Source organism: Chionomys nivalis, chromosome 19 (genome assembly GCF_950005125.1).
Source record: "Chionomys nivalis chromosome 19, mChiNiv1.1, whole genome shotgun sequence".
Taxonomy (NCBI): domain Eukaryota; kingdom Metazoa; phylum Chordata; class Mammalia; order Rodentia; family Cricetidae; genus Chionomys; species Chionomys nivalis.
The window spans coordinates 32,160,770-32,184,665 of record NC_080104.1 but is presented as its reverse complement, the minus strand read 5'-3'; the positions used below and the strand labels follow the sequence as shown (position 1 = coordinate 32,184,665).

The following is a 23,896-nucleotide window of genomic DNA, read 5'->3' as shown; positions in this document are numbered from 1 at the left end:
TATAGTAACCTGAAACATGCTGTAGTTACAGCAGTCTGTCTAAAACAGATCGCTTAATTTCAAGCCATGTGAATTAACGACTTTATATCTGCTCCTTCTTCCTACTTTGTTTTTGATAACACAAATTGCCTCTCTAAGATTGTACGTCTCACATTCTAGGCTGACTTGAACTCGCTGTGCTGGGATTACAGGAGTAGAGTGTGCCACTGTGCCTGGTCTAGACGTGCTGAGGGTCAGACTCAGGCTTTGTGTGAGCCGGAAGAGCACTGCCTTGACCAAGCCACACCCAAGTCCCCCTGCCGCTTCTCACATTGCATGTCCATGGAGTTAAGTGTGTAATTACTTTTGTGCTTTGGATTATACCAGATTTGTAAGAGATCAAGGTTCCTGTTCACTTCCAAGGGTCTGCAGGTTCCTCGGACTGTCTTCATGGTCATTTTCCCTTTTTGTTCTTTGAAGCCATTTGTATTGAAAACTCTCTTTGCTCATGCTTTCTTCTGCCGTCTGGGTCTGCTGTGAAGTTTCCCATTCAGGTTTTGTATTCTTCAGTTCCTGTTTCTAGCTGGTTCTCCTCCATAGTTTCTGTCTCTTTGTTGCTGTTCTCATTTAACTCTCTTACACATTTCATTGCCTCTGTTTTTAGTAGCCTCACTGCAATGTCATCTTTGTTGTTACTGTTGGGATTTTGGTATCTGAAAATCAGCCATCCTCAACAGCCCACCCCACCCTTGTGGTCTGGTGTTGTACCAGCAGAGCTTCTGGAGCCCTGTAAATTAAAATAATTATTTTCTTCTTTATGCATATGAGTGTTTTGCATTCATGTATGTATATGCACTGCATAAGTGCTGTTGCCCGCTGAGCCCCCTGGACTGCAGTTATGGATGGCTGTGAGCCAACTTGTGCGTTCTGGGAACTGAACCTGGTTCCTCTGGAAGAGTGGCAAGTGTGTTAACCCCCCGATCCATCTCTGTAGTTCCCAGAGCCTCTTTTAAAAACAGTATTTTTGTTAATTCTTTTAGTTTCTTGCCCTGTATTTTGAACATACTCACTGCCCCCTCCCTCTCTCATTTACCTTTTCCATTCGCTCACCTCTGAGTTTCCTTTTCAAACTCACCAAGTCCAGTCTGTGCTGCCCAGCTAGTCTTGGGAGTGGAGCCTGCCCTGGTGTGTGTCGACCTACCAGGGGTCACATCATTAAAGGAGGTGACTCTCCCTCTCTCAGCAGCTAGAGAATGCCAATAGCTCCTCAGCTAGTGATGGGTGTGTGTGTCATGCCCACCTTCCCCCTTTATGCAGGTTTTATGTCTGGGAGGCACTTACACAGGTCTTGTCCATGTTGTCACAACCACTGCTGCTTGGGTCCTCTCTTTCTGGACTTGTGGGAGTAACCCAAGTGTGATTTGCTGGTTTCTACTCTGGTGTGCACAACCCCACTCTTAGAGTGTGTGAGGGAATATTGTGCATCCCTGTGTTGTCCAGCTGGGGCATCACTTAGTGCTTGTATATGATATGCAGCCTCTGGCCTTTGTTCTTGGCCTCTGTTGGGTGCCTGCCCTGTTCCGCCCATACTTTGATTGAAATAAGACAGAAATGACATTATCAGGATGCATGCCAGAAGGGCAGAGGCTCCAGGGATTCATAACTAATTTCTCTGCTAATGGAGAAGTCAGGAGTTGGAGAACCATGCCCAGAAGAGTGGCTTTAGCTATTGAATGCTCTGATTTTAAAGCCATATTTCTGTGGGTGAAGGGGGCCTGGAGTTTGCTATTCACTATCTTCTTGATGTCTGAAATCTCTAACAAGGTCATACAAACACAATGCCTCATGACCAGTTGTTTTTTTTTTTTTTTTTGTCCCAACATAATATCAAAAGCCTTAAATACTGGTAAATGGAAATTGGTGTTGTTTTTAGTCTTTTCTTGGAATAATATTCTTTTTACATCATTACCTTATTGTTGATTATTTGGACTGTACCTAAATCTTCAGCTCTACAAAGGTTGATGAGTTTTTCTAAAAGTGGTATATTTCCCCAAAGCTTGTTCCTCAGGAAATAGAGTTGCTTTATATTCTGCTCTTCAGAGTTGGGCAGCATGAGAATCCTGTCAAGGAGCTCATTGTCATCTGTTTACAGAGTATTAGTAGGGAAACACACTAGCTTCAGAAGCCCACAGAGTATGCTGGCTTGAAATGTTTGTAAAGCAAAAGGAGTCACCTAGGAAAATCCCAGGAAAACAGAGCTGAGGATGGTGGGAGGGGGAGAATCAAAGGACTTTATCTTACACTTTCCTAGGGTTGTGGCTTCGTGGTTGCAAACATGGGGGTTTTCATATACACAGCTTCTAAAGGATGTCTGTGGGTGGGAGGCAACCCCGTGGGAGAGTACTGGCCACTGTGCATGCCCCTGTGTCCAGTTCCCAGCATTGGAAAAATATAAGATACTTATAAGGAAAAGAGTAGAACGAGGTCAGTTGTATCATCAAGGGCTTGCTTATGCTTAAAGAGAAAAAGGAAATACCAACCATCCTGGGGTTATACCTGGACTTGGGATGAGGTTTAGAGTGGCAATGTTATACATGTCTATGGGCCATATTGCCCAACATTAAATTATGCCAAGGTTCTTATCATGGGTGACTCAGAGCTCTGATGCCATTCACAGTCATTTCCCTCACTCAGTATGACACTGAACCTTCAGATTTCCACTTAAGCGTCATATTTTTGTGAACATTTCCTGTCTCAGTGTTCCCGAATCACTTTGCATATCCCATTAATGATGCAGGCAAGCGTGGAGAGTAGTTCGGTGACCTGGAACTCTGCTTGGTTTGGGCTGTACATACACTCCTCTTCTAGTAGTAATGTAATTGACAGCCTGAGACAGCTGCACCCAGAAACCTGTTAGCACTCTAGAAGCCCAACCTGCTTGAGCTCTATACGCATCCACTAGGAACGATGGAGTTTCTTCTCTTCTTCAACAGATTTTGTTCATTCATACTCCAGATGAAAAGGCCGGTTTGGCCTGAACTGGTTTGGGGTGCATCTGCAGCAGCAAGGCAAAACTGTGTCCCTAAGTAAACTTGTAGGGAGAGTCCCCTCTTTACTATCGCCTGTGCATAATTGGGCATATAGATGATTAAAATCAGACACATTCTGAGACAGGACATGCACAGTAGAGAAATGACTGTCTGCCTTAATCTGTCAATCAAAATGGGGAATTACCCTTGCTATCCCCTTTAGCAATCAGATTTCTCTTTCTCTTGAACCCCATAAAGGCAGCCCCAGATAGTGACTGGAGTCCTTGAGTATCTTCACTCATGTGGTCCACTGCCCTTGGCAGTGTGTTTCTAATCTGTGCTTAAAGTTTCTTTGATACTTAAAAAAAGGGGGGGGGGTGTTAGAAGTGACTTAGAGTGTGAAGATCACCTTCAGGAACGCTGCCAGGTGCTTCTGGTCACGTCTTGTCCTCACTGTATCACACCCCACATAGTGTCTCATAACTACCTATGACTCCAGTTCCAGGGGTCCAGTGTCCTTTCTCACTTCCACAGGCTCCTGCACACACGTGATGCCCTTAAACGCAGTCAGAGATACTTACATACACATAGAAATATAAAGGAGCTTTCTAGGGATGTGGCTCAGGGATCGAGTCCTTGCTTAGCTTGAGCTAAGCCCTGGTTCTATTCCCAGGGAGAGGGAGGGAGAAGGGAGGGAGGGGAGGGGAGGGAAAGGGGGGAAGAGAGAGAGAGAGAGAGGTGTACATAGGAGTCTGATTCAGACAGAATACAGAAGGCATCAGATGGATGCATACCCAGTCTTCGTGTTGGTCCTCTCAGGTACCCAGATAGAAGGTAGGTGAGCGAGGCACTGGCTTCTCTTTGACCTCTGATCCAGGAAGTTGACCCACAGAGTATATTTCTTGTTTTCATAACACCCGTTTTTATATTTTAATTGGCTTTAACCATAGTTTTCTGGATTTTCATGAGAGTATGTTGGGTTTTTCTGTAATAATGCCCATTTATCCTCTTTTTGCTTTTTGTCTTATTGAATATGATTTTTCAATTTTTTTCTAGCTTGAAGATGATATTATTGTGAAACAAAACTATTTTAATACCATAAAAAATTTTGCACTTCAGCTCTCTTCTGAAGAATGGATGATTCTAGAGTTTTCTCAGCTTGGCTTCATTGGTAAGAAAAGTGTTTGATTTATCTTCATTATAAAACAGCCGAGTCTCAAATCTTAAACCAGTTGCTTTTTTTTTTAACCAAAAAAAGTTATCCTTTTTTTCCCAGAGAAATTGATTGGTATTGAGAAAATTAAACTTAGGTAAATCTCCTTATGCAAAAAGATGCACATAAACTCATGTAGACTCCGAGTCTAAGGTGTAGCTTGTCCTCTAGAGAGCAACACAGAGGCCGCCATGGTGCTGGGAGCATATATGACTTCTCTGTCACTTCCATTTCCTTTGTGCTTACGACTGGGGTTCATCCCCAAAGCACGGCACTGCCAGGTTCTTAGGGGGACTGTAACATGCAGCCCTTGTTCACTGATTGCTTTTTGTTCACTTCTTTCTTTCATGAACTATTTGGGGGGCTTATTTTAATGCCTTTGGGAAATAGTGTCCCTAAAATAGCCACGTGCTGCTAGGTAAGTGCTCTATCCCTGAGCTGTATCCCCAGGCCTGCATACTTTTTAAAATGTAAATCTCTCAAATTCCTTTATTTATTGGAATGGTCTTACTAAGATAGGAAAAAAATAATCTGACATCAGATTATGAACCCTTTAGCAACATTGTTTGTAAATTGTTAACAGTGGGAGTCAGTGACTTCTGTTTCTACCCAGGTGGCAAGTCCAGAGAACTTTTAGCTAAAGTGATGCTGTTCTCGATGATGGGAGGAAAACCTCAATGTATTTAGTGCTAGAAGTCACTTCTGCAGGCATCTCGAGGATTGAGGATTGGTTCTTTGTGGCAGCTGTTGACTGGGAATGTCTTTTCAGGAAAAATGTTTCAAGCGCCAGACCTTACTCTGATTGTGGAGTTCATCTTTATGTTTTATAAGGAGAAACCCATTGACTGGCTCTTGGACCACATTCTCTGGGTGAAAGTTTGCAACCCCGAAAAAGATGCCGTGAGTTCATTTTTCCATGCGGTCCAGGGGAGACTTTTTCTTTTCTTTTTGAGATAGGATCTCACTATGTAGCCCCAGGTTGAAGATCCTCCTACCTCAGCTGCCTGAGTGCCTGGAAGTTTCTTCTTTGTTTCCTTTATGAAAGTAACTTTGAGTGAAGTAGATGTTGGTTACAAGTTAAATAAGGCCATGGCAGGGAAACTGTTTCCTCTGCTCTTCATGTGCTTGGCTTCATTCTGAAGTCAATTCTAAGTTCCATTGTTAGAAAGGTGTGTGTGTGGGGGGCGGGGGTACAATGATAGAGTGCTTTAAATAACATTCATGGTTTCAGTCTTCATTCATGGCAGTGTATGTGTGTGCATATATAATGCACTTTTTAGTACTAGAAAATCCCTCAACCTCCCGTTTCTAAGCATTGACTCCTCTGTATATGGCTGAGAAACACTGGTGGGGTCTCGAGGCTTGCTAGCCTGTTAGCACTGGCTATCGATAAACAGCATACCGACTTGTGAAGGGTGTGCTGTTTTCTTTCTGTTCTGCCTACTGTCTTTTATTTTTTCCCCTTAAATTCTTTTGAGACAGTATCAGACCCCAGTACACCTGAACGTGTTAAATAGCAGTGATGCCATATGCCAGCTCACAGGACTCTTCAGTGTCTGACTTGCATTTTATTATTGAATAATAAAACCAGATTCTTTTAAATGTCTAGAAACATTGTGACAGACAGAAGGCAAATCTACGAATCCGCTTCCGACCGTCCCTCTTCCAGCACGTGGGTCTGCATTCCTCACTGTCCGGGAAAATTCAGAAACTCACGGTTGGTGATTTAACATAGCCTTTCCTAGCTGTAGGTTGCTATTTAGTGTGCAGATGAGCTAAGTGTTACATAACGACACACACATGTCCTCCTAGGATAAAGATTACATGAAACCATTGCTTCTCAAGATCCATGTGAACCCACCTGCAGAGGTCTCCACTTCCATGAAGGTGTACCAAGGACATACACTGGAGAAGACCTACATGGGCGAGGACTTCTTCTGGGCCATCACCCCCACAGCTGGAGACTACATCTTGTTTAAATTCGACAAACCAGTCAATGTAGAAAGGTCAGTGACAGTGGAGTTCTGTTTTGTCTTAGAATCCAGACCTTCTGCTTGGAATGTGCCTTGTTGTGTGTGCTTGGTGCACAGTAGGCTGGGAAAGGGGTGGTAAGTTACAAAAGTTTTGGTTATAAATTAACTTCATACAGTTGAGTATGCTGCACTGTAATAAAGTGTTGTATTTGTGTGGAAAATGTTGCAAACAGGTCAGGCTGTGGTCACATTGTATTTATCAGCAAGCATGGGGGCTTCCAGCAGGGATAACACTGCTTAGGGCTACGTCCTTTAGTCAAGTTTCAGAGCACTTTTAAGTCAGCTAGGTGGTTGCAGGTTCTGGTGAGGTTATCCTGTGCCATCTAAGAGCTCACTCTGGGCTGAGGATGTGTTCTTGAGTCTTGTACACCGAAGTCTAAGTCATGTTTTCATTCTTTGGTATGTGTTTCCAGTTATTTGTTCCATAGTGGCAATCAAGAACACCCAGGAGACATCCTGCTCAACACAACCGTGGAGGTTCTGCCTCTTAAGGTATGGCTGCTGCTACTCCTGATGTTCTAGTTTCATTTTTGTTACTGTGCTAAAAATGCCCTGACAGAAAGCAATTTAGGGAAGAGAGAGGCTAATTTTTGCTTACAATTCCAGATTATAGGTCGTCATTGTGGGGAAGTCAGGCAGGAATTTTAAATACCAAGTTACATCAACTCCACAGTCAAGAGCAGAGAGGAGTGAGTGCATGCATGCTCTCATATTTGTTTGTGCTCAGCTCGGTTTCTCCTCTCTTACATGGCTCAGGAACCTCTGCCTAGGGAATGGTTCTGCCCTCAGTGGGCTGGGTCTTCCAAATCAATTAAGATCACTTCCTATAGATATGCTCACAGGCCAGACCAACGTAGATAGCCCCTCACTGAGGCTTTTTTTCCCGCTGATCTCCAGTTGTGTCAAGTTGACAAAGCTAGTTGTCACAATGGATACATAGAGGTTGTTCTTACTTATGAGCTAACAAAAATTCTCGTGAGATGTAGGACTTTAATGGTGGGTGGTATTACTACATTTTTTTTAAAATGTTGAATACCTGATATTAACGTACCCATTTGTTTCATCAATACTCTTCATTTTGCTTTCTACTGGAAAAATAATACAGTTGTTTGTTTGTATTAGGAAAAGGGTCCATATTTTACCACAGTTGTTTGTATATTTTGAGCTCCATGATGCCAGCTGAATATGAGTGCCTGATGGGGCATGGTTAATTTAGTGATCTGTAAGAAATGCCTAGATTTTATTCAAGTTAACATGCAGTCTTCATTCTCTAATCATTGGTATACTTGCAGGCTGGAAGAGTGGTTAAAGTTTTACTAACAGATTTTCAGAATTCTCAACTGAGATGCCATTTTCTTTCTTAACTCTGCTACAAATGCAACCTTTATATACAAAGTTAAATTCATTTTAAACGGCCCTAATTACCCATAATTGCTGCTTTTATTTTATTTTAGAGCGACAATTTGGAAATCAGCAAAGAAACCAAAGATAAACGATTAGAAGATGGCTATTTCAGAATAGGTAATGTCTCCTTAGTAACACGCCCCTTATTTCCTGGACTGACTCCGACAGTCATTTCAAATTCTTGTCCGACATTCAGCTGCTTGGCAGTTACAGTCGTCACCAGTGTGCTCAGATTGTTCCTTCTGTTCCGTAGAACTGACAGTTTCCAATCCCGGGTGGGTTCCCTGGCTTGTCGGCTTTCTCTGTCACCTGTGTGGTGCTGTATCTCAGTGACAACGAGTCCACCTTCCCTGTGTCTTTCTGTCCTCCCTCTGGGGTGCGCCCTCTGTGTTGTGGTGCCGACTGACCGACAGCAGCAGCTGGGGAAGCCTTGGAGGCTGTTAGGGAGAGAAGATAGAATCAGGGTTCAGCTAGGTGTCTAATTGGGAAAACCAAGAAAATAGCCTGTCCGCAGCCAGAACTGAATTTTATCAGACTTGTTGCTACTTAATTCCAAAAGCATGGCTGAAAGGAGCAACTAGTCTACAGGCAATCATTGGACCCCTGCTGGGTGTGGTTTGGGGTGGGTATGAAGAGTGCTGTGGTCATAGGAAAGAGATGATAGTTTTATTTCAATGGGTTAAAGAGCAAGAAGAAAGAGCCGTTGGTAGAGAAAGAGAACCTGGGAAAGGACCACAGACCAGTGTGTGGAAGGAATAGGGCCATGACCAGGGACCTCTGAAGTCCCTTCCGGTGTATGTAGTCCAGGATTTTAATTGTGACCAGATACATTGGGTTCACATCTTGATGAGTGCAAAGCCAAGACAGAAGAGAATGGAGACAGCGTTATGACATGTCAGCAGGCAAGGTAGTCATGGGCTTCCCAATAAAATTTCAGTGGAGTTGTGTATGGGAATTGTATAGAGCAGGCAACACGTCCACGTTTCTTCTCAGTGGAGTCTTGGGAAGATATACATGGACAGAGCCCCTGCCCTAGCCCAGCCCCTGAGTACCTGAAATGGTGGAGCTCTTTATGACCAACTTGACCTTCGGGGCAGCAACTGATTGCTGTTACAAAATGGATTTGGTCAGAAAAAGTTTGAATAGAGTGTCAACTTGGTGACATCCTGTAGGTTATATTCAGTTGATGTAAAAACATACATGTCTTCACCATGCTTATTTGTTTACAGTGGGCAGAAGTGTACCCCTGCTAAAATAGGTTGCCTTTAAGGTCTTCAAGAGTACATCAGTTCATGGGACTTTGAAAGCTGAATAAAAAGCAGACCAGTGGGTTTAACTAGTTTATTTCCTGTCTAAAGATGTCTAGAAATAGTTTGCCTTTGGTGCTTTATGTTCATGTCCGACTCTCCAATAAGTCTTTAACAATTACTTTCTGTTTTGAAGGGAAATTTGAGTTTGGTGTTGCAGAGGGAATCGTGGACCCTAGTCTAAACCCTATTTCAGCCTTTCGACTTTCAGTTATTCACAATTCTGCTGTCTGGGCCATTCTTAATGAGGTAAGAATATATGCAGTCTATGAAGCCACTTTGCTGCTGCATTTTTTTTTATTGCATTTTGAAGCCTTCTGGGAATTGCGAATTAACTGCTTTTTCAAATCTTTCATTATTTTGTGTTTCAGATTCATATTAAAAAAGTCGCCAACTGATCTTCTAAGAAACCAACACATCCTTTCCTGTGACTCTGTCGATTAAAGATAGTTAGCACGTCCTTTTCTGTTTGGACTCGAACACTACCTCTCGTGAAGCCTACTGTAGATAAGATGATTGTCATTTCCACTCAGACAGGGGCTCTTCCCATGGATAACTGCATTCATTTGAAACTAAGCTGTCCTCCACTTTGAACTTGACACAAGCGTTTTACAATTCTGACAGCCTGTTGATGCGACTGGGGCTATTTTGGTATTATACTAATACATAAGAGTTGTACATATTGTTACATTCCTTAAAATTTGAGAAAACTAATGTTAAATACATTTTGTGGAGGGGGTACTTTTGAAGTTGATTTATTTTACTATTATAGACCCTCTTTTATAGATGATCAGGGATTATATATATATATAAATATATAAATATACATAAAGATGTTATGGAGTTAATTTATTAGAAACACTTAAGAAGTACATATTTTTGTGCAGTAAATTTTTGAATCAATACCTTTTTTTGAAGAAGCAGTTCCCTGGCTTTTTTAAGTTCTTTCTATATTTTTCTTTGGAGATGCAGACATTACAGTTCAATACCATTTTTTTCCAGTGCACTGCCATTCCAGACTGGTTCCAGATGGGTTTCTTAACTTGAAGTACTTTTATAATCACAGCAATTCTGAACAAAATATTTTCAGAGGCATTTGTCATTCTTTAAAGCCAAGATTTTAAAAGACCAGTGTCCTCTTGAGGGTTATTTTCCTGTACTGTGTATGGTGTGTAGCCACAGCAAACCAGTGTGGTATCTCCAGTGTCCAGGTAGGAGGCCCCTGTCCAGGTCTCCACACACAGTCTTTCAGGTCTCCCCTGGCGTGGGTGATGAGACTCTTCTTTCTAATCTGTCTTAAATCACTAGTTTAACACATCGTCCCTTTCCTCACTGGTCCTTTGATACCCGTGTTAGGTTTGGAGTTCAGATCACATTTTCTAGGTGATGTTGTTATGTGAATCATAATGGGTACAATTTACAAACCGGAACTGTACTGTGGGGCTCTGGTGAAAAGTCATTGTAGCGCTTGTGTGTTTCCACAGAGTGATTGGATCTGCTGTACCATGAACTTGGAAGTAAACGCTGTGTCCACAGAGTGCTTGTGCCTCCTGCCCTTGCAGTTTGCCGACGTGCTTTAGTTAGGAAGGCTAAGCAGCTGTTGCCAGTCTGCGCCGGCGATTCAGGGGTTGCAGATGTCCAGCGGCTGTCGTAAAGGTCTGGAGCTCTGGGAGGTCCTAGCTGGTGGCCTCCAGCCTGGAGCTTCCTTAGTTGCCTAGTGTATGGGACACACAGCACTAAGCAGCTATTTTGCATGCCGTGTTCTGGCTAGGAACATGTAGGTAAGTACTACTGTGCTGTATGTCAAGGCCCAGCTGAAGTTTTTCTTGGGATTTTGTAAATTTCCTCTCATTTCCTTTAACTTTTTCTTTTCTTCTCTGATTTCCTAAGCCTGTTTCCTAAGACACAAGCAAATTCCTTTGAATAGAGGCCCCTTTTCATTTTAAAATTTGAGCACTATCTTCACACAGCAGGTTCCCAGATGGTGAGACCGTGCAGATTGGGTGCAGGGCCCCCCTTAGGGCTCTGGTTTCTCAATGGTTGTGACTTTAAGGGAAGCTGTGCTTAGATAATCTAGTAGGAGACAAACGCAACACCTGCCACCATTTGAATGGCCGCTGCAGGGGTCTTTGTGCACACCCTCTTGATCAAACCCCACTCATGGCTCCTCTTACCTAGGGACCAATAGCCAAGTCTTTTCCTTCATCCAGGGACTCTCCTTTTTCCCTGCGAGCTTGTTCCCAGTGCCTAGAACATGTGTGCGCCTTAGCAGGCTCTATTGGCATCTGGGTGAGTCATTTTTCTCTTAGCTGTGTTTGCTTGCCATCGTTGCCATGCATGGGCACACACTCACACACCTCAGTGTCTAGTTTTTGTTTGTGGTGTGTGTTCTCTGGCACACTCCATGCTCTGGAGGCCAGCTCTCCTCCTGTCTTCCACCATAGCAGGTGCTTCCCGGACCCTCCTTTCTGCCCAAGACAGCCAGCCCTAGACAATTGAAGCTGATGTGCTTTCCCCAAGCGAGAAGTGTTAGTGGGAGCCCTGGAGGCTGGTGAGAGGGAAGCCAGAGTGCCTAGAACTGCAAGGTGTACACATTACACCTCGGAGGCCACCAACCCACTTTCCCCTGAACAGTGAATGGAAAAAGTGCCAAATGCAATACGAATCATATCTACAGAATAGGCCATGGTTGGCATCTGGTGTGTAGTTCACGTAAGCTAGACTCTAGAGTAGCCCTGGCCTCTACAGAAGCCAGAGCACACAGCAGCTGTTAAGCTGGAAAGTCGAGTTCTGTGCCCACAAGCTTGGTGGGCACATGTGACTAGCAGCCTCCATATTGGATCTGAGAAACATGGGACATTGTCATCACTGTGGGAGAGGAGTAATGCATCCTGCTGCTGTGATTGACAGCAGACCTGTGGGTTCATCATAGTGCAGGTAAAGGTGTGTATTTGGTGAGAAGGCCAAGATGGCCTGGCTGTATGCGACTGTCAGCATTCTTCCCAGCATGCATTGTATCAGTGCCCTCAAGTGGTATGCTTGGTTAAAAAGTGTGAGAAAGAGTGAATGCAGGATGGGTAGGCTAAATGTGTAGATGTGTGTGCATCCATTAGGGTGTGTTTGAAGAAAGGTTCTCTGTGGTTTTTGAAATCGTTGGTTTCATGTAAAAGATCAGGTGTGCTTGTTTCAAAAAGCTGTCAGGAAAGCAGCAGACTGGAGTTCTGTTTAGTCTTTCACAATGACAAAGTTCTCAACAGTACTATCCTCAGTGAAAAGCTTGGCTGTGTGGAAAAGTATGTTCAGGTTATCACAGTTAATAGTGTGTATCTGTGGTATGCAGGATTCTAAGAATGCACCCTCCTGTGACATCCTCCTCTTCTCAGTGTGGTGAGAACTGTGACTATGATCCAGGGTCATGTCTTACTACTTACCTGGAGGGAGACTATCTGTGGGTGACCAGTGCAATCTTGTGAGCCATGTCAGGCTGGTAGAAAGAGACAAAAGCAGCAACAGAACTCTGAAACACCATCACTGGCCTAAGTGTCTGCAGGTGGCCTGCCTTAATGACCGGCTGAGGAAGTTGGAGCTGCAGTCCTTGTGCCCCAGGACAGCTTCACCCCCACATGCACCCCAGGCTTGGAGATGGACGTCGTCAGGCGGGAGGCCAGCCTGGCAAGCGCCTTCACTGCAGCTTACCGAGACAGCTCGGGTAAGGCAGACTTCTGAGCTGCGGAGCGGTGAGGTAGTACATGGGTGGTGCAGTAAGTGGCCAGATGTGGGGTGTGTAACAAGCAACAGAAAAAAGACAGTTCTGAGACGCCTTCATATTTGATTGCTTGCAGGTTAGTTTTTATTTATTTCTATTTTTTTGAGACAAGGGTTTCTCTATAGCTTTGGAGCCTGTCCTGCAACTAGCTCTTGTAGACCAGGCTGGCCTTGAACTCAGATCCTCCTGCCTCTGCTTCCCTAGTTTAAAGGTTTAAAGGTGTGCACCACCACTGCCTGAATTGCTTCTTTTTATTTAAGGACAGGGTCTTCACCTTGCACCCCAGGGTGATCTTGAACTTCTCTCCTCCCAGTGCTGATGTGAGTCACCATGCCCAGCTTGTTGACATTTGTTTTGATCAACACCCAGAATAAACTCATTCCTGGCAAGTCTCATTCCTGGGTCTCAGCTAGAATGTTCTGTGCCAGAGACCCCCGTCTCCACTACAAGGTAGAGTTTTGTATCATGTGTTCTGTAAAACAGCCGCTAGGATGAGACTGTAGGAGTGGGGTCGATGAGGCTAGATTACACCGACTTAAGGGCCTGCGATGTACTTGAAAGAATGATGAACCGCGGTATTTTATATCAGATTTTAGAGAGGAAAACATCCTGCCTTTCTGTTGACTCACAGGCGTGTCCGCCCTTCTGACACTGCAGCATGGCACTGTCATCTCCAGAGGACACACTCGAGAGCCACACAGTTCAGTTACACAAACAAAAAAATGTTAAACAGCTTTAAGTTTACAGTTCTGTACTGTGCCATTCATTGCGATCTGGGCCACAGGCTGAACATACCTGCTAGCGCTTAGGCTGTAAGTGTAATTCTTTAAAGCCATTTAGTTTAATAGCTAGCTAGCACAGCACAAGTCCTGTATGTACCAAGGTTTTGTATTTAGATGCTTTCCAAAATCCCTGATTCCAAGCCATTAATTGCTAACGAAGTTTATTTTTATTTTGGTGCACTCACTTGTGCTTTTTATTTATTTTACCATACTGCCATAGCCTTGAAGGAAACCAACAGAACTGAAGGAAAGGAGTTTAGAGGTTAAAGCACTGGCAGATCTCACAGCCCTGTGCTGTCATCATCTTCATATGGTAAGGGATCTTAAGTCCCAGCTCAGTCCTTTTGTAAAAAGGGCATTCTCAAGCTATGTAGCAACATTTATAGCTTGTAAAATCTAAACTTTGATAGTTATGAGGATTTAAATGATTAATCTTAACAGATATATGCTATGCTAAATATGCTCAATTTAATGCATGTGAACATTCAATGCTAAAAAGATGACCAGTCTTTTAAAAAGACAAACAAAAACCAAGGATTTTGGTACCCATACCCCTGTACCATCACTAGCTAAATGAAGTCTTGTTTCTGAAATGCTCCCTTTCCCAGTTTTTGCACTACCTAAAGGGCTCCTGCGAGAACAAACAGCATGTGATCCTGAGTGTACAGTATCAGTAACCTGAGTTCGAGGGAGGGGGAAGCATGGTAGAATATATGCACAACCAGGTCAACTGCTCTGAACAGGCTTGTTCGTTGTGGGGACGGCTGCTCCTAGTGCAGCTGAACTGGTAATTAGCTCTTGGTCCCAGAATGAAAGCATGGGGTTCCTTTAGCTTGCTTAGCATTCTGCTGTGTTTGCTCTAGCTTGGTGAAAACTTCCTGAACACGCAATGCCTGAGCCATACAAAGGGCTGCTGGGAGAGTACTGTCTGGAGAGTCTTCCCAGTGTAGAGGTCACTAAGTCTCAGTCATGTTTCCCCGGGTGGAGGGAAAACTGCTCACTTGGAGCACCTCTTCCAGAAAGGCTGTCTTTGCATTGGGGGATGTTTCTCAGAGCAGCCCAGGAATCTTTCTGCTAGGCTGTACCAGGTTTTTTTCCCCCCTTCTCCTCCTTAAATGTATTGTACATACTTTGCTCAGTGTCTTCATGGGTTGAACAGTTAATAGATGCAGTAATATTTGAGGTACCTATTGGATTTTTAAAGGCAGATTATTTATTTTCAAGTTCGCTGCTATAATTGAAACCTAATGTCCTGTTGACTGTGCCTTCCATAACCGTCTCTGTGCTATAACTGTCCATGTGTATTTGAAATAAAGAAGTTTGAAAAGCCATGTTGAATCAAGATTCCTTCTAATAAAAATGGCTCAAACCAAATGAACCGATAGAATTTTTTTAGTGCTTACTATGGTGTTTACCTGTTTTTCAACTAGTTGCTGGTTCCTCTTGAATCTTTAAAAGGGAAACATGCCATCCTGGTAAGACAGTGGCTGTCATCTATACAGGTACTCACTGCTTATATACACAGAAAGTTCTCAAATGACAGGCTCCTGTGTGAGCCACACTGCAGGCAGAGTAAGTCTGTACATCTTGCCAGCAACAAGATAGTGTGTGACATCTACCCCTTACTTATGCCCTTGATATTTTATATATAGCTACGGATTAAATAATTACATCCTTTAGTTTAAAAATATTAGAAATGTACATTTAATTAGTTTTCAGGAATGGTCTGGACAATAGTGTTAGTATCACCTCAAATTTGTAAACTTTACATCTTTAAGATATCTACAAAGATAATTTACAGACTTTACAAGAAGAGATCCCTTCTCCAACACCAGACAGTTCAGCTACAGTGTTGTACCTTTCATTTCACTCTGTACTTGTAGAAGGAACACAGCATGTGGGTAAAGTTCCACCCCAGTGCCAGCGACAGTCCGTATAGCACAACGAGAGGTGCGAATGGATAGAGCAGGATCACTGTCTTTTTCAAAAACGGCAGTGCTGGAAAAGAAACAGGATAGGAGTAGCCGATGAGCATGCTCAAAGAAGGAGCACACTGCATAGGACCATGATGCTGCTTGCAGAACTACAGACACATCTAATGCTGCAGCCCTTTAATTATTTCATTGCTACTTTTATTAGCTAATTTTGCTGTTATGAATCATAAATATCTGATATGGAGGATATCTGATAGGGGTCATAACCCATGAGAACTGCTGATCTAGACAGAGGTCTTAGGAGTCTAAGCATGCAAAGTAATGGATCTCACTATGTCATTTTCATACACAGATAGCACATAGAACAAAACCACTTTTAGGCATTGGAGTTTTCCACTGCAAAAGCAACACACCTCAGATTAAGGTGGAATCAATGATTCAACCTCTGGGGAAGAACAAAGGCACTCTACTGTAAACACTAAAGATTTATCTCATATATATTATTTTTATATCTATATATAATTCTGCATGCATGCACGCCGGCACCAAATCTCAAACGGTTATGAGCCACCTTGTGGTTGCTGGGAATTGAACTCAGTTCCTCACGTACACTGACTCAAGCAGTTCTTAGACACTGTATACTCAACAGCTGTAAGAAGGCACTAAGGGACCAGTGCTTCAGTGCCATGGATTACAATACTTTCAAGATAATGTAAAAATTCACTAGAAAAACCCTAATACCCCAAACAAGGCAAGTGGAAGATTAAGTGATCCCTGGGAAACTGGTAATCGGGTGAGGAACAAAGCCGTTTATATTTATACTAAGGTCTCAGTCATCCAAAGAGATAAGAAGTGAAACAAACCACACTGTGGGTGGTTGTGAGCTCAATCTTAAGATTTCTAGACTTTAGCAATGGGGATTTTGGGGGCTGACATAGTAGGCAGGCTTTCTATTGAGCTACACTCATTCCCAGCCTAAGAGTATTCTTCATTCACATTAGGAAAAGTAATGGAGAAGATTTAGCAGTAAGTTTGCAAATATGGTCTGGGATCAGCATATCCCAGGATCATCCACAGAACTGAAGGTTTGTAACCATGAGCCCGTGGTTAATAACATGGAGCCTGAATCCACACCAGGAAAGTGGTCAGGGACTTCCACCTGTAACTTGGAAATGAGAAAGTTGTAACAAATGTTACATGCCACTCTGCTTGTGGACAGTGGGCAAGCTATAAGGCAAGTATACTTGTGAAATGATGGTCATATGGAGTCTGACAGGTCCCTGTAAATCCATTGCTAACGTCTATGCTCTCTCCTGTTACATTCTTAAACCACCAAAACTTACCACTGTATCCCAGGAAGGTCACATAGATATAATAGCCAACAGCAATCAACCATAAAGTATTTCCAACTAAGTATCCAATAAATGTATCTGTGAGGATAACATCTGCCAGAAAAAAAAATGCATATAGTGAGTCTCTTCACACAGTAAGAACACTGAGAACATTTGAGAAACAAATACTTACGGTTGATGAAAAAGAGCTGGATAAAATGCAAAATGACTAGGAGTGGATAAAATGCATTCAGATGCACATCAAAGGCGTACCCCCACTCCACATCATAGTCTCTGCTCTGCCGCTTCACTAGATACTTGTTGGAGATGAACCTGAAGAGCAAAATGAGAACTTCTTACACAATGTACTAGTTCTCAGTACCAACCACCTTCTGGGTCCCACGTTACCAAAGTTCAAGAGATGGAGCAATGAGACAGGCCAATGTCACTCTCTAGTGGGGGAAGCCTGATGTGGTACTATGGAGAATGGCAGAGGTGCAAAGCTGGTATGATTTTAAGGAAGCAAGGCTCTGATGGTGCAGGCACAGCAGAAGACCTGTGTGTGCCTGTAAGAAGGAAGGACTGGAGCAGGTAGCTAGTCGAGGAAACGCAGTCAGCTCTTCAGGAGCCTGTGGCTACTTTGTGACTTTTCAATCTTTTACTCATGGTAGAAGCCAGGGCCAAGATATAAGACATGTCAGAAATGTTTTGATAGGGTCTCCTTGGTGGCCAGTTGAGAGCAGACTCCACAGATGAGAGGACAATAGCCTGTCACTTGAGTCACCTAACATGAAGGTGATAAGGTCTGCCTGAAAGTCACAACAGTCTTGCCCTGAGCAAGTAGGAAGACAGCAGCGCTATCAGCCAAGGACGGTTGGTGGTGCCAGAGCAGTTCTGAGAATGAAGGGGAGGCAAGGTTTGTGATTATCTCTACCACGCGTGCTTAATTACAACACGAGCTAAGATGTACTCAATGCCAAAAGTTCAGTGTAGAAGATACCGAAAGCCATGGGCCTAAATGATATCACCAGAATCATGACATCCAAAACAACCACTCAACAAAAAACCCAGGGCCAAGACTCACATCTGCCTTTACCATTAAAAGTGAGGGAAACAGGAGGAGACGGGAAAGGGCTGACTAGCGGTACATCCAGAGAACATTACAGATGCATGCTTCTATAGCTGTTCTACAAATTGGCCTACCAAAAAACTATCGTGTTCAGATCTTCAATGAAAAGGACTATTCTATAAACATCTGTGAACATGTCCTTTTTTACGTTAATGGGTTGTAAATATGAGTTTTTAATTATAATGTACATTTATTGTTGGGGAATATTGTCAGGTGTGTTTTGTTTATGCTGGATTTGATTAACTGTGAAGCTGTGATTCTTTGCCTGTCTAAAACACCTGATGGTCTAATAAAGAGATGAACGGCCAATGGCGAGGCAAAAGCAAGGATAGGCGGGGCTGGCAGGCAGAGAGGATAAAAGGAGACCAAGATGCAAAAGAACAAGAGAAGGAGGACATCGGGGGCCAGCCACCCAGGTACACAGCAAGCCACTGAAAAAGTAAAGAAACGTATACAGAAAGAGAGATAGGGCTGTAGAGATGGCTCAGTGGTTAAGAGCATTGCCTGCTCTTCCAAAGGTCCTGAGTTCAATTCCCAGCAACCACATGGTGGCTCACAACCATCTGTAATGAGGTCTGGTGCCCTCTTCTGGCCTGCAGACATATACACAGACATAATATTGCCTACATAATAAATAAATATTTTAAAAAAAAAGAGAGAGAGAGATAAAAGCCCAGAGGCAAAAGGTAGACGGGTTAATAAGTTAAGAAAAGCTGGCTAGCAATGACAGAAGCTAAGGCCGGGCATTTATAACTAAGAATAAGCCTCTGTATGCCAAAAGCCAAAAGAATAAAATGTTCCACATTTTATGGGTGGGGGGAGGAGGTGCCAGAGTAGCATGAAGTCCCAGAACAACTTTCTGGAGTTAGTTCTTAACATGAATCCTGGGGATTAAACTGGGCAAGCGCCTTTAACTGCTGAGTCTACGTCACTGTATTTTAATTCAATTTAATGTCTTTATATTGAATACAAACAACAGGGTCGGGTTGTTCCAGCACGCAGGAGATGAAAGCAGGACAATTTTTAGTGTAAAGCCAGCTTGGGATACATGGTAAGTTCTGGGCTAGCCTATGTTGTAAGACCCTAACTTATACAGCACAACAAGACAAACACACTGATGCAAGCATGGCAGAATGTGATAAACAGTCTATACTTAGTTTTATCAAAAAGCCAAAAAAAAAAATAGTGCTTCACTTGTACAAACTGTAACTTACCAAATACTGTTTTAGCCAAGAATATGTGCCGTTCAATTTTACAAAATCCGTGAAACAAGCCCGGAAAGAAAAGATTTAAAAAAGCAAAAAACAAAACACCACCTGATCTCAGAGTAACAGGAAATGGAATCTCGGACACCAGATGCTAAGAAAGTAGGGGTGATGCTGTCAAAATAGAAGCAAGGAGTTCTGAAGCTCACAGCAGTAGGGCTAGACGTTCTGTAAGAGAAGACTTAAAGGTTCCCAACACCAATAAACTGTAAATGGGATGGAAACTCTTAATTACTTTGATTTGATCATTACTCATTATATACATACACTGCTATCACACAGAACTTCATAAATTCTAAAATTTAAAAATAATTATGAATGATAAAGGAACTTGGGGTAGTATGCATGCAGTTCATTCTTCGGTTCTTTTGTGTAATCCCTACTCTCCTGCTGCACCTCCATGCACCCCTTAAACAGGACACTCCTTTCTAGACAATTCTAAGGCAACTAACTAGCTGCTCTCTCCCACCTCCAAGATGGCCACATGTCAGGCCTGACTGCCATCTGTAAGTTCCATCTGCCTTGTGTCACCACCACCTTCTCCAGGACACAGCCCAGCAGCTCCCTGACCCAGCATGGCCAACAGAACACTTCACCAGCATTCACCACACAGTCCCAAGCCCTGACTCCCTAGCCACCATACCCCGTTACCACAGGAAGCTCTAAATTCTTCTCTCTTCATCCTACCACCACACTGTTCTGGGCGTCCCCTTCTCCCGTGAGCCCCTGTGATTGTGCCCGGTGTCCCTACTTCTCCACTCCTTCCCTGCCATGCTGAAGACATTTTCGACAGTGTGTACTGATTTTCTTCATTCTTAGCCTCCTAGCTCTCCATTTCTCTTCTACCCTCCAACCCACACTTGCAGACATGAACACAAAAGCCTTTTTTTTTCTGAGTTTCATAAAGGCTATTTTCTAAGTCTCATTTCTTCATAGCCATTTAGTATCACCTGTCCCCAGACCTACCACAATGCTGCACGTAACTATGGTAACTATGGCTGGGCACTTGCACATCCTGGAACCAGGAATCAACTGTCTCATAGCTCCCCTGAACACTGCCTTATGTTGGTTCCTATGGCACTTCTGCGATGGTGTTTTTTTGTTTTGTGGGGGGAGGTGGGGTGTGTCATTGTTTCTACTTCCACCTCCTCACAGGTTTACGATACCTGTGTTCTCACAAACAGCACAGTGAGTCCTTTTCTACCTGATCAAACCATGGGAGACATGAACCAAAGGTAATCACCTGCAGGCTGCCTTGGTGTTTGTGGCCATCCAGAATCACTGCACTCATAGTAGAACACTTGCAATAAACTGTTCTTAGAAGCTTTATATATTTGCCCCATAAGTTGCTTGACAATGAGTATCTGATTTATAGGAGCAGTATTAATCTTGGGCCAGGGTTTAGAAATTAAGATTAATGATACACAATAGTATTAACTATCCAGTACCCATAAAACCAATAGCTACAAAGGAAAATAAAAGGTTGCTCTCCAGTTACAGCCTTGGCATTTTGTTTAAAATAGTAATAGCTACCGTATACTAAACAAATCTAGGTTCCAAGGGTCTATTACCCCACACCCCTAACAACATCTAGTCAAACAATCAACTCCCATTTATAAAGGACACTAGAAACGACTGACAGCAGGTGGACCTCAGTCTGAGAGTGAAACGGCCCTCGAAGTTTTCTCTGCTTCCTCCTCAATCTTCCCCTCCATCTAGTCCACTTCTTCCACCCACTACCCGCTGCCCAGGAAGCCAACCACACAGGAGCATTCTCTGTGAGAGAAGTGAGAAGCTGAACACCAAACTACTGTCGCAACAAAACCATTTCAAACACAAATGACTTAATGTCAAAGAGTCAAAGGAAAAGTCCAAGGATAACCCTCCAGATGTGGCTGGAAGTGACCTCCACTCACCACTGCAGACTGCAGCTAACCAGACACAGCAGAATCATAAATACTACCTTGAAAAATCAGGATGGAACAGGATGCAGCCATTCTGGGATTTGCTACAGTGACAATAAGCACCCATTAAAATATTTCCTGGTCTAGCACAGACACAGGAGACCAGGTTACAATAACCTTGGCAGTCAATCTGGCCACTTCAGCTACTCTATTTGAACTTAATTTCCATTAGCTACTGTAAGTCTGAAGTAAACAAGCAGAGGCCCAACAGTGTATAGCAAAATCAAGTTATGGTACTTACCACATCAAAGTTGATATCAGAAGGCCAACACCTACACAATCTATGAATACAACCCACAGGAGCAGCTTTATTGTCTCAAAAAATCCCATGTCCAGCACAAAGCCAAATCCTATGGTGGACACTGAAATAAAAGTTACAAGAGTCACTGCTAGGCTCTAGGGTACAAGAAATAGTCCCTGGCATCCATATGCCCAAAATGTGGGGGTGGTATATGGATAATGAAACAAAACCCTCACGATTTATTATATGCAACTCATAGAGGAATAAATGCCACCTTTGAGTGCAGGTAAGGAACAGGATTAACGGGCTAGTTTAACATGACAGTGGGTATTCAGAACAAAGCCTGTTCAAAAGGCACACAACTTATTTTAAAACCATTAAATGTAAAAAGCACCTACATACTTCAGTACCCTAGAGCTGACTTGATGTACAGGAGAACTTGAAGGTGGTTTTAAGTTCAAATCAGTACAGTGCCCTTACCCGGAATGCTGGGGTGTAGCTCTGTGGAGATCACTTGCCTGGTATGTTTAAGTCCCCGGTTTCTATCCCTAGTCCTACGAACACCCTCTTCTCCCCCTGCCAGGAATAAAAACAACCACTACAATCTCCCAGCCTCACAGATTGGGCCCATCGTGAAACATAATTTCCCATCCCAACACTCCTTTGCACACAGTTTGGTATAGGCTCACAGTAGTTTTTGTTTGTGTTTTTAAATATGTGGTGGTAGCATATTCCTGTAATGACAGCACTCGAGGCTCAGTTAAGAGGATCCCGAGTTCAATGCCAGCCTGGCCTTTACATCTAGACCCTGTCTCAAGAAGAAAGAAACAGCAACGATATGTAATCCTCTGCTCCACTTTTCAGTGTCCCAACACAGTAGTTAACTCTGGCCCGTGTGTGTCACAGCCTCATGAGGAAGAACATTACTTTCTTTCCAGCCAGCTTTTTAATGTTTCGAGAGGGGAGGGAGAAGCTTCAAATACCCCCAAATTCTAACCCACAATACATTATGACAAAATATACTCCACATAAAATACCCATTTGTTTCTCAACTCCACTGCTTGGAAACTAACACATACTTACCACAGAGCCAGACACTTAAGAGGACCAAGAAAGCAGGGTCATCTCTGGCCCACTGATCCTTTGTTTGCTTCCGATAATGGAAGTTCCTATAAACCCTCTGTGGGGACGTGAACAGGTAGAGCATCTGCCATGCGGCAAACTCAAAGTCCATCTGGCGAAATCGGAAAAGCCTTCTGAGGTACTTGTAGCGCTTTGCTCCAGCCGTGTGTCTCGCTGCATCCCTGGAATTCAAGACTCCATTCCCCTGCATCGAAGAACTCACTGAAGTACTTGGTAGCATCTTCCTGGATGGAATAAGAACATGTCTCTTAGATGTAACCTTAAGAACCGTCTGTCCGCTAGCACTCCTCTCCAGAGTTGTGGCATTTTTCTCCTTCTACCTTCAGGAAGGATTAGGGGCCAGAAGCCACGGAATTGGCTCGGGAGCTTCTCTAGGGGCTGGCAAGCGTTAACTGCACTTCCATCAACACGCTCTTCTCCATCACCTGAAACCATTTATCTCGAGTCCGTGGCTTTTCACCCTTCACCTCAATCAAGCCTTGACAGCTGTATTAGCTAATTATGGAAAGTAAAGTGGAGGACGAGGAAAAAGCAGCGCAGGGGTGTGAAATGACCTCCTCACGGAGACAGGACAAAGATTGGAACTCTTACTCAAAGTTCCATGTTCTTATTGGCCAGGATTTAAAATAAAACAGCAGCAACAACAACAAAAAAACCTTCGTTTAAGCCGAAAGCAATGTTATTGAAGAGGTAAAACAACAGCTTATTCGTACAAGTTCACCAGCGGCAGTCAGCAAGCTTCTGGTTATTCAGAATGAGACATTAAAAAAAAGCAAATTCCAACCCTTGGTGCTTTTACTCCCACAATAGCTGGGTAGGATGAATAACAGCATGGAGGGTCCAGTCCAACTAGTCCGAAGCTAAATGACGCTGGTCACCGCCCCACCTTCGGCCCAGCCTCCGCGGCCACAGGTGCCAGCATACCTCGATGCCCCGCCCCGCCCGCAGCTCTCCATTACCCCAAGCCTGCAGGTCCGTAGTCAAATTAAAATACAGACCTCCCTGTGACATTCGAGTTAAGAACAAGCAATGTAAAGGTTTCAGGGTACGTGTCTCCTGTGCAAACCTCTAGACCAGCTTAGAATAAAAAAAGGCTCTATTTCTGCGATTCCAACGTCAAGGGGCGTCTTTGGTGTTACTCACTGCCAGCGGAAGGCTCCAACTGCCGGCCGCCAAGACGCCGCTGCCCGTGGAAACGGCCGTCAGGACGAATGACACCCCGCTCACACAGAGCAGGCCTCACCTGAAGGTCCGTGCCGCCGAGCCCTGGGCCCAGGCCTACCGCCACCTTCGCCCGGCAGCCGAGCCCAGCCACCGCCGGGGCTACTTCCCCTACAGCTACGTAGCCCGCACTTGCGGCGCCCCGTATTGACGTC

The 23,896-nt window shown here is 43.7% G+C and overlaps 2 protein-coding genes across 4 annotated transcripts in view; one reads left to right on the top strand and one right to left on the bottom strand.

The window, feature by feature from the left end:
• The window catches only part of Mgat4a (alpha-1,3-mannosyl-glycoprotein 4-beta-N-acetylglucosaminyltransferase A), a 90,899-nt gene extending 76,061 nt beyond the window's left edge, over positions 1-14,838 (top strand). For both annotated transcript variants that reach the window (XM_057794464.1, XM_057794463.1), the window contains exons 9-16: positions 4,065-4,179; positions 4,991-5,121; positions 5,831-5,938; positions 6,034-6,227; positions 6,668-6,746; positions 7,709-7,775; positions 9,102-9,214; positions 9,337-14,838. In XM_057794464.1, the coding sequence (XP_057650447.1) occupies positions 4,065-4,179; positions 4,991-5,121; positions 5,831-5,938; positions 6,034-6,227; positions 6,668-6,746; positions 7,709-7,775; positions 9,102-9,214; positions 9,337-9,363 (834 nt within the window). In that variant the 3' untranslated portion in view covers positions 9,364-14,838. The remainder of the gene's footprint in view (positions 1-4,064; positions 4,180-4,990; positions 5,122-5,830; positions 5,939-6,033; positions 6,228-6,667; positions 6,747-7,708; positions 7,776-9,101; positions 9,215-9,336) is intronic.
• On the bottom strand, positions 14,679-23,867 carry Unc50 (unc-50 inner nuclear membrane RNA binding protein). Of its 2 annotated transcripts, none has more exons than XM_057794466.1 (6): positions 23,764-23,867; positions 22,461-22,744; positions 21,378-21,498; positions 16,972-17,111; positions 16,791-16,892; positions 14,679-15,511 (listed from the first exon to the last, which is right to left on the bottom strand). In XM_057794466.1, the coding sequence occupies exons 2-6, from the start codon at positions 22,738-22,740 to the stop codon at positions 15,375-15,377; spliced, it is 780 nt and encodes a 259-aa protein (XP_057650449.1). In that variant the 5' UTR covers positions 22,741-22,744; positions 23,764-23,867; the 3' UTR covers positions 14,679-15,374. The 2 variants fall into 2 exon arrangements, with proteins under 2 accessions (XP_057650449.1, XP_057650448.1); XM_057794465.1 differs by having other exon boundaries at positions 14,680-15,511; positions 23,664-23,867.
• Positions 23,868-23,896: the final 29 nt, after the last annotated feature.

Excerpts from the sequence above, each read along its gene's own strand:
- Unc50 (XM_057794466.1), bottom strand. The coding sequence starts at position 22,740 with ATGCTACCAAGTACTTCAGTGAGTTCTTCGATGCAGGGGAATGGAGTC. Across the intron at positions 17,112-21,377 it reads CTGATATCAACTTTGATGTG|GTTCATCTCCAACAAGTATC; the intron begins GTAAGTACCATA and ends TTTGCTCTTCAG. Across the intron at positions 16,893-16,971 it reads CCAGCTCTTTTTCATCAACC|ATGTTATCCTCACAGATACA; the intron begins GTAAGTATTTGT and ends TTTTTCTGGCAG.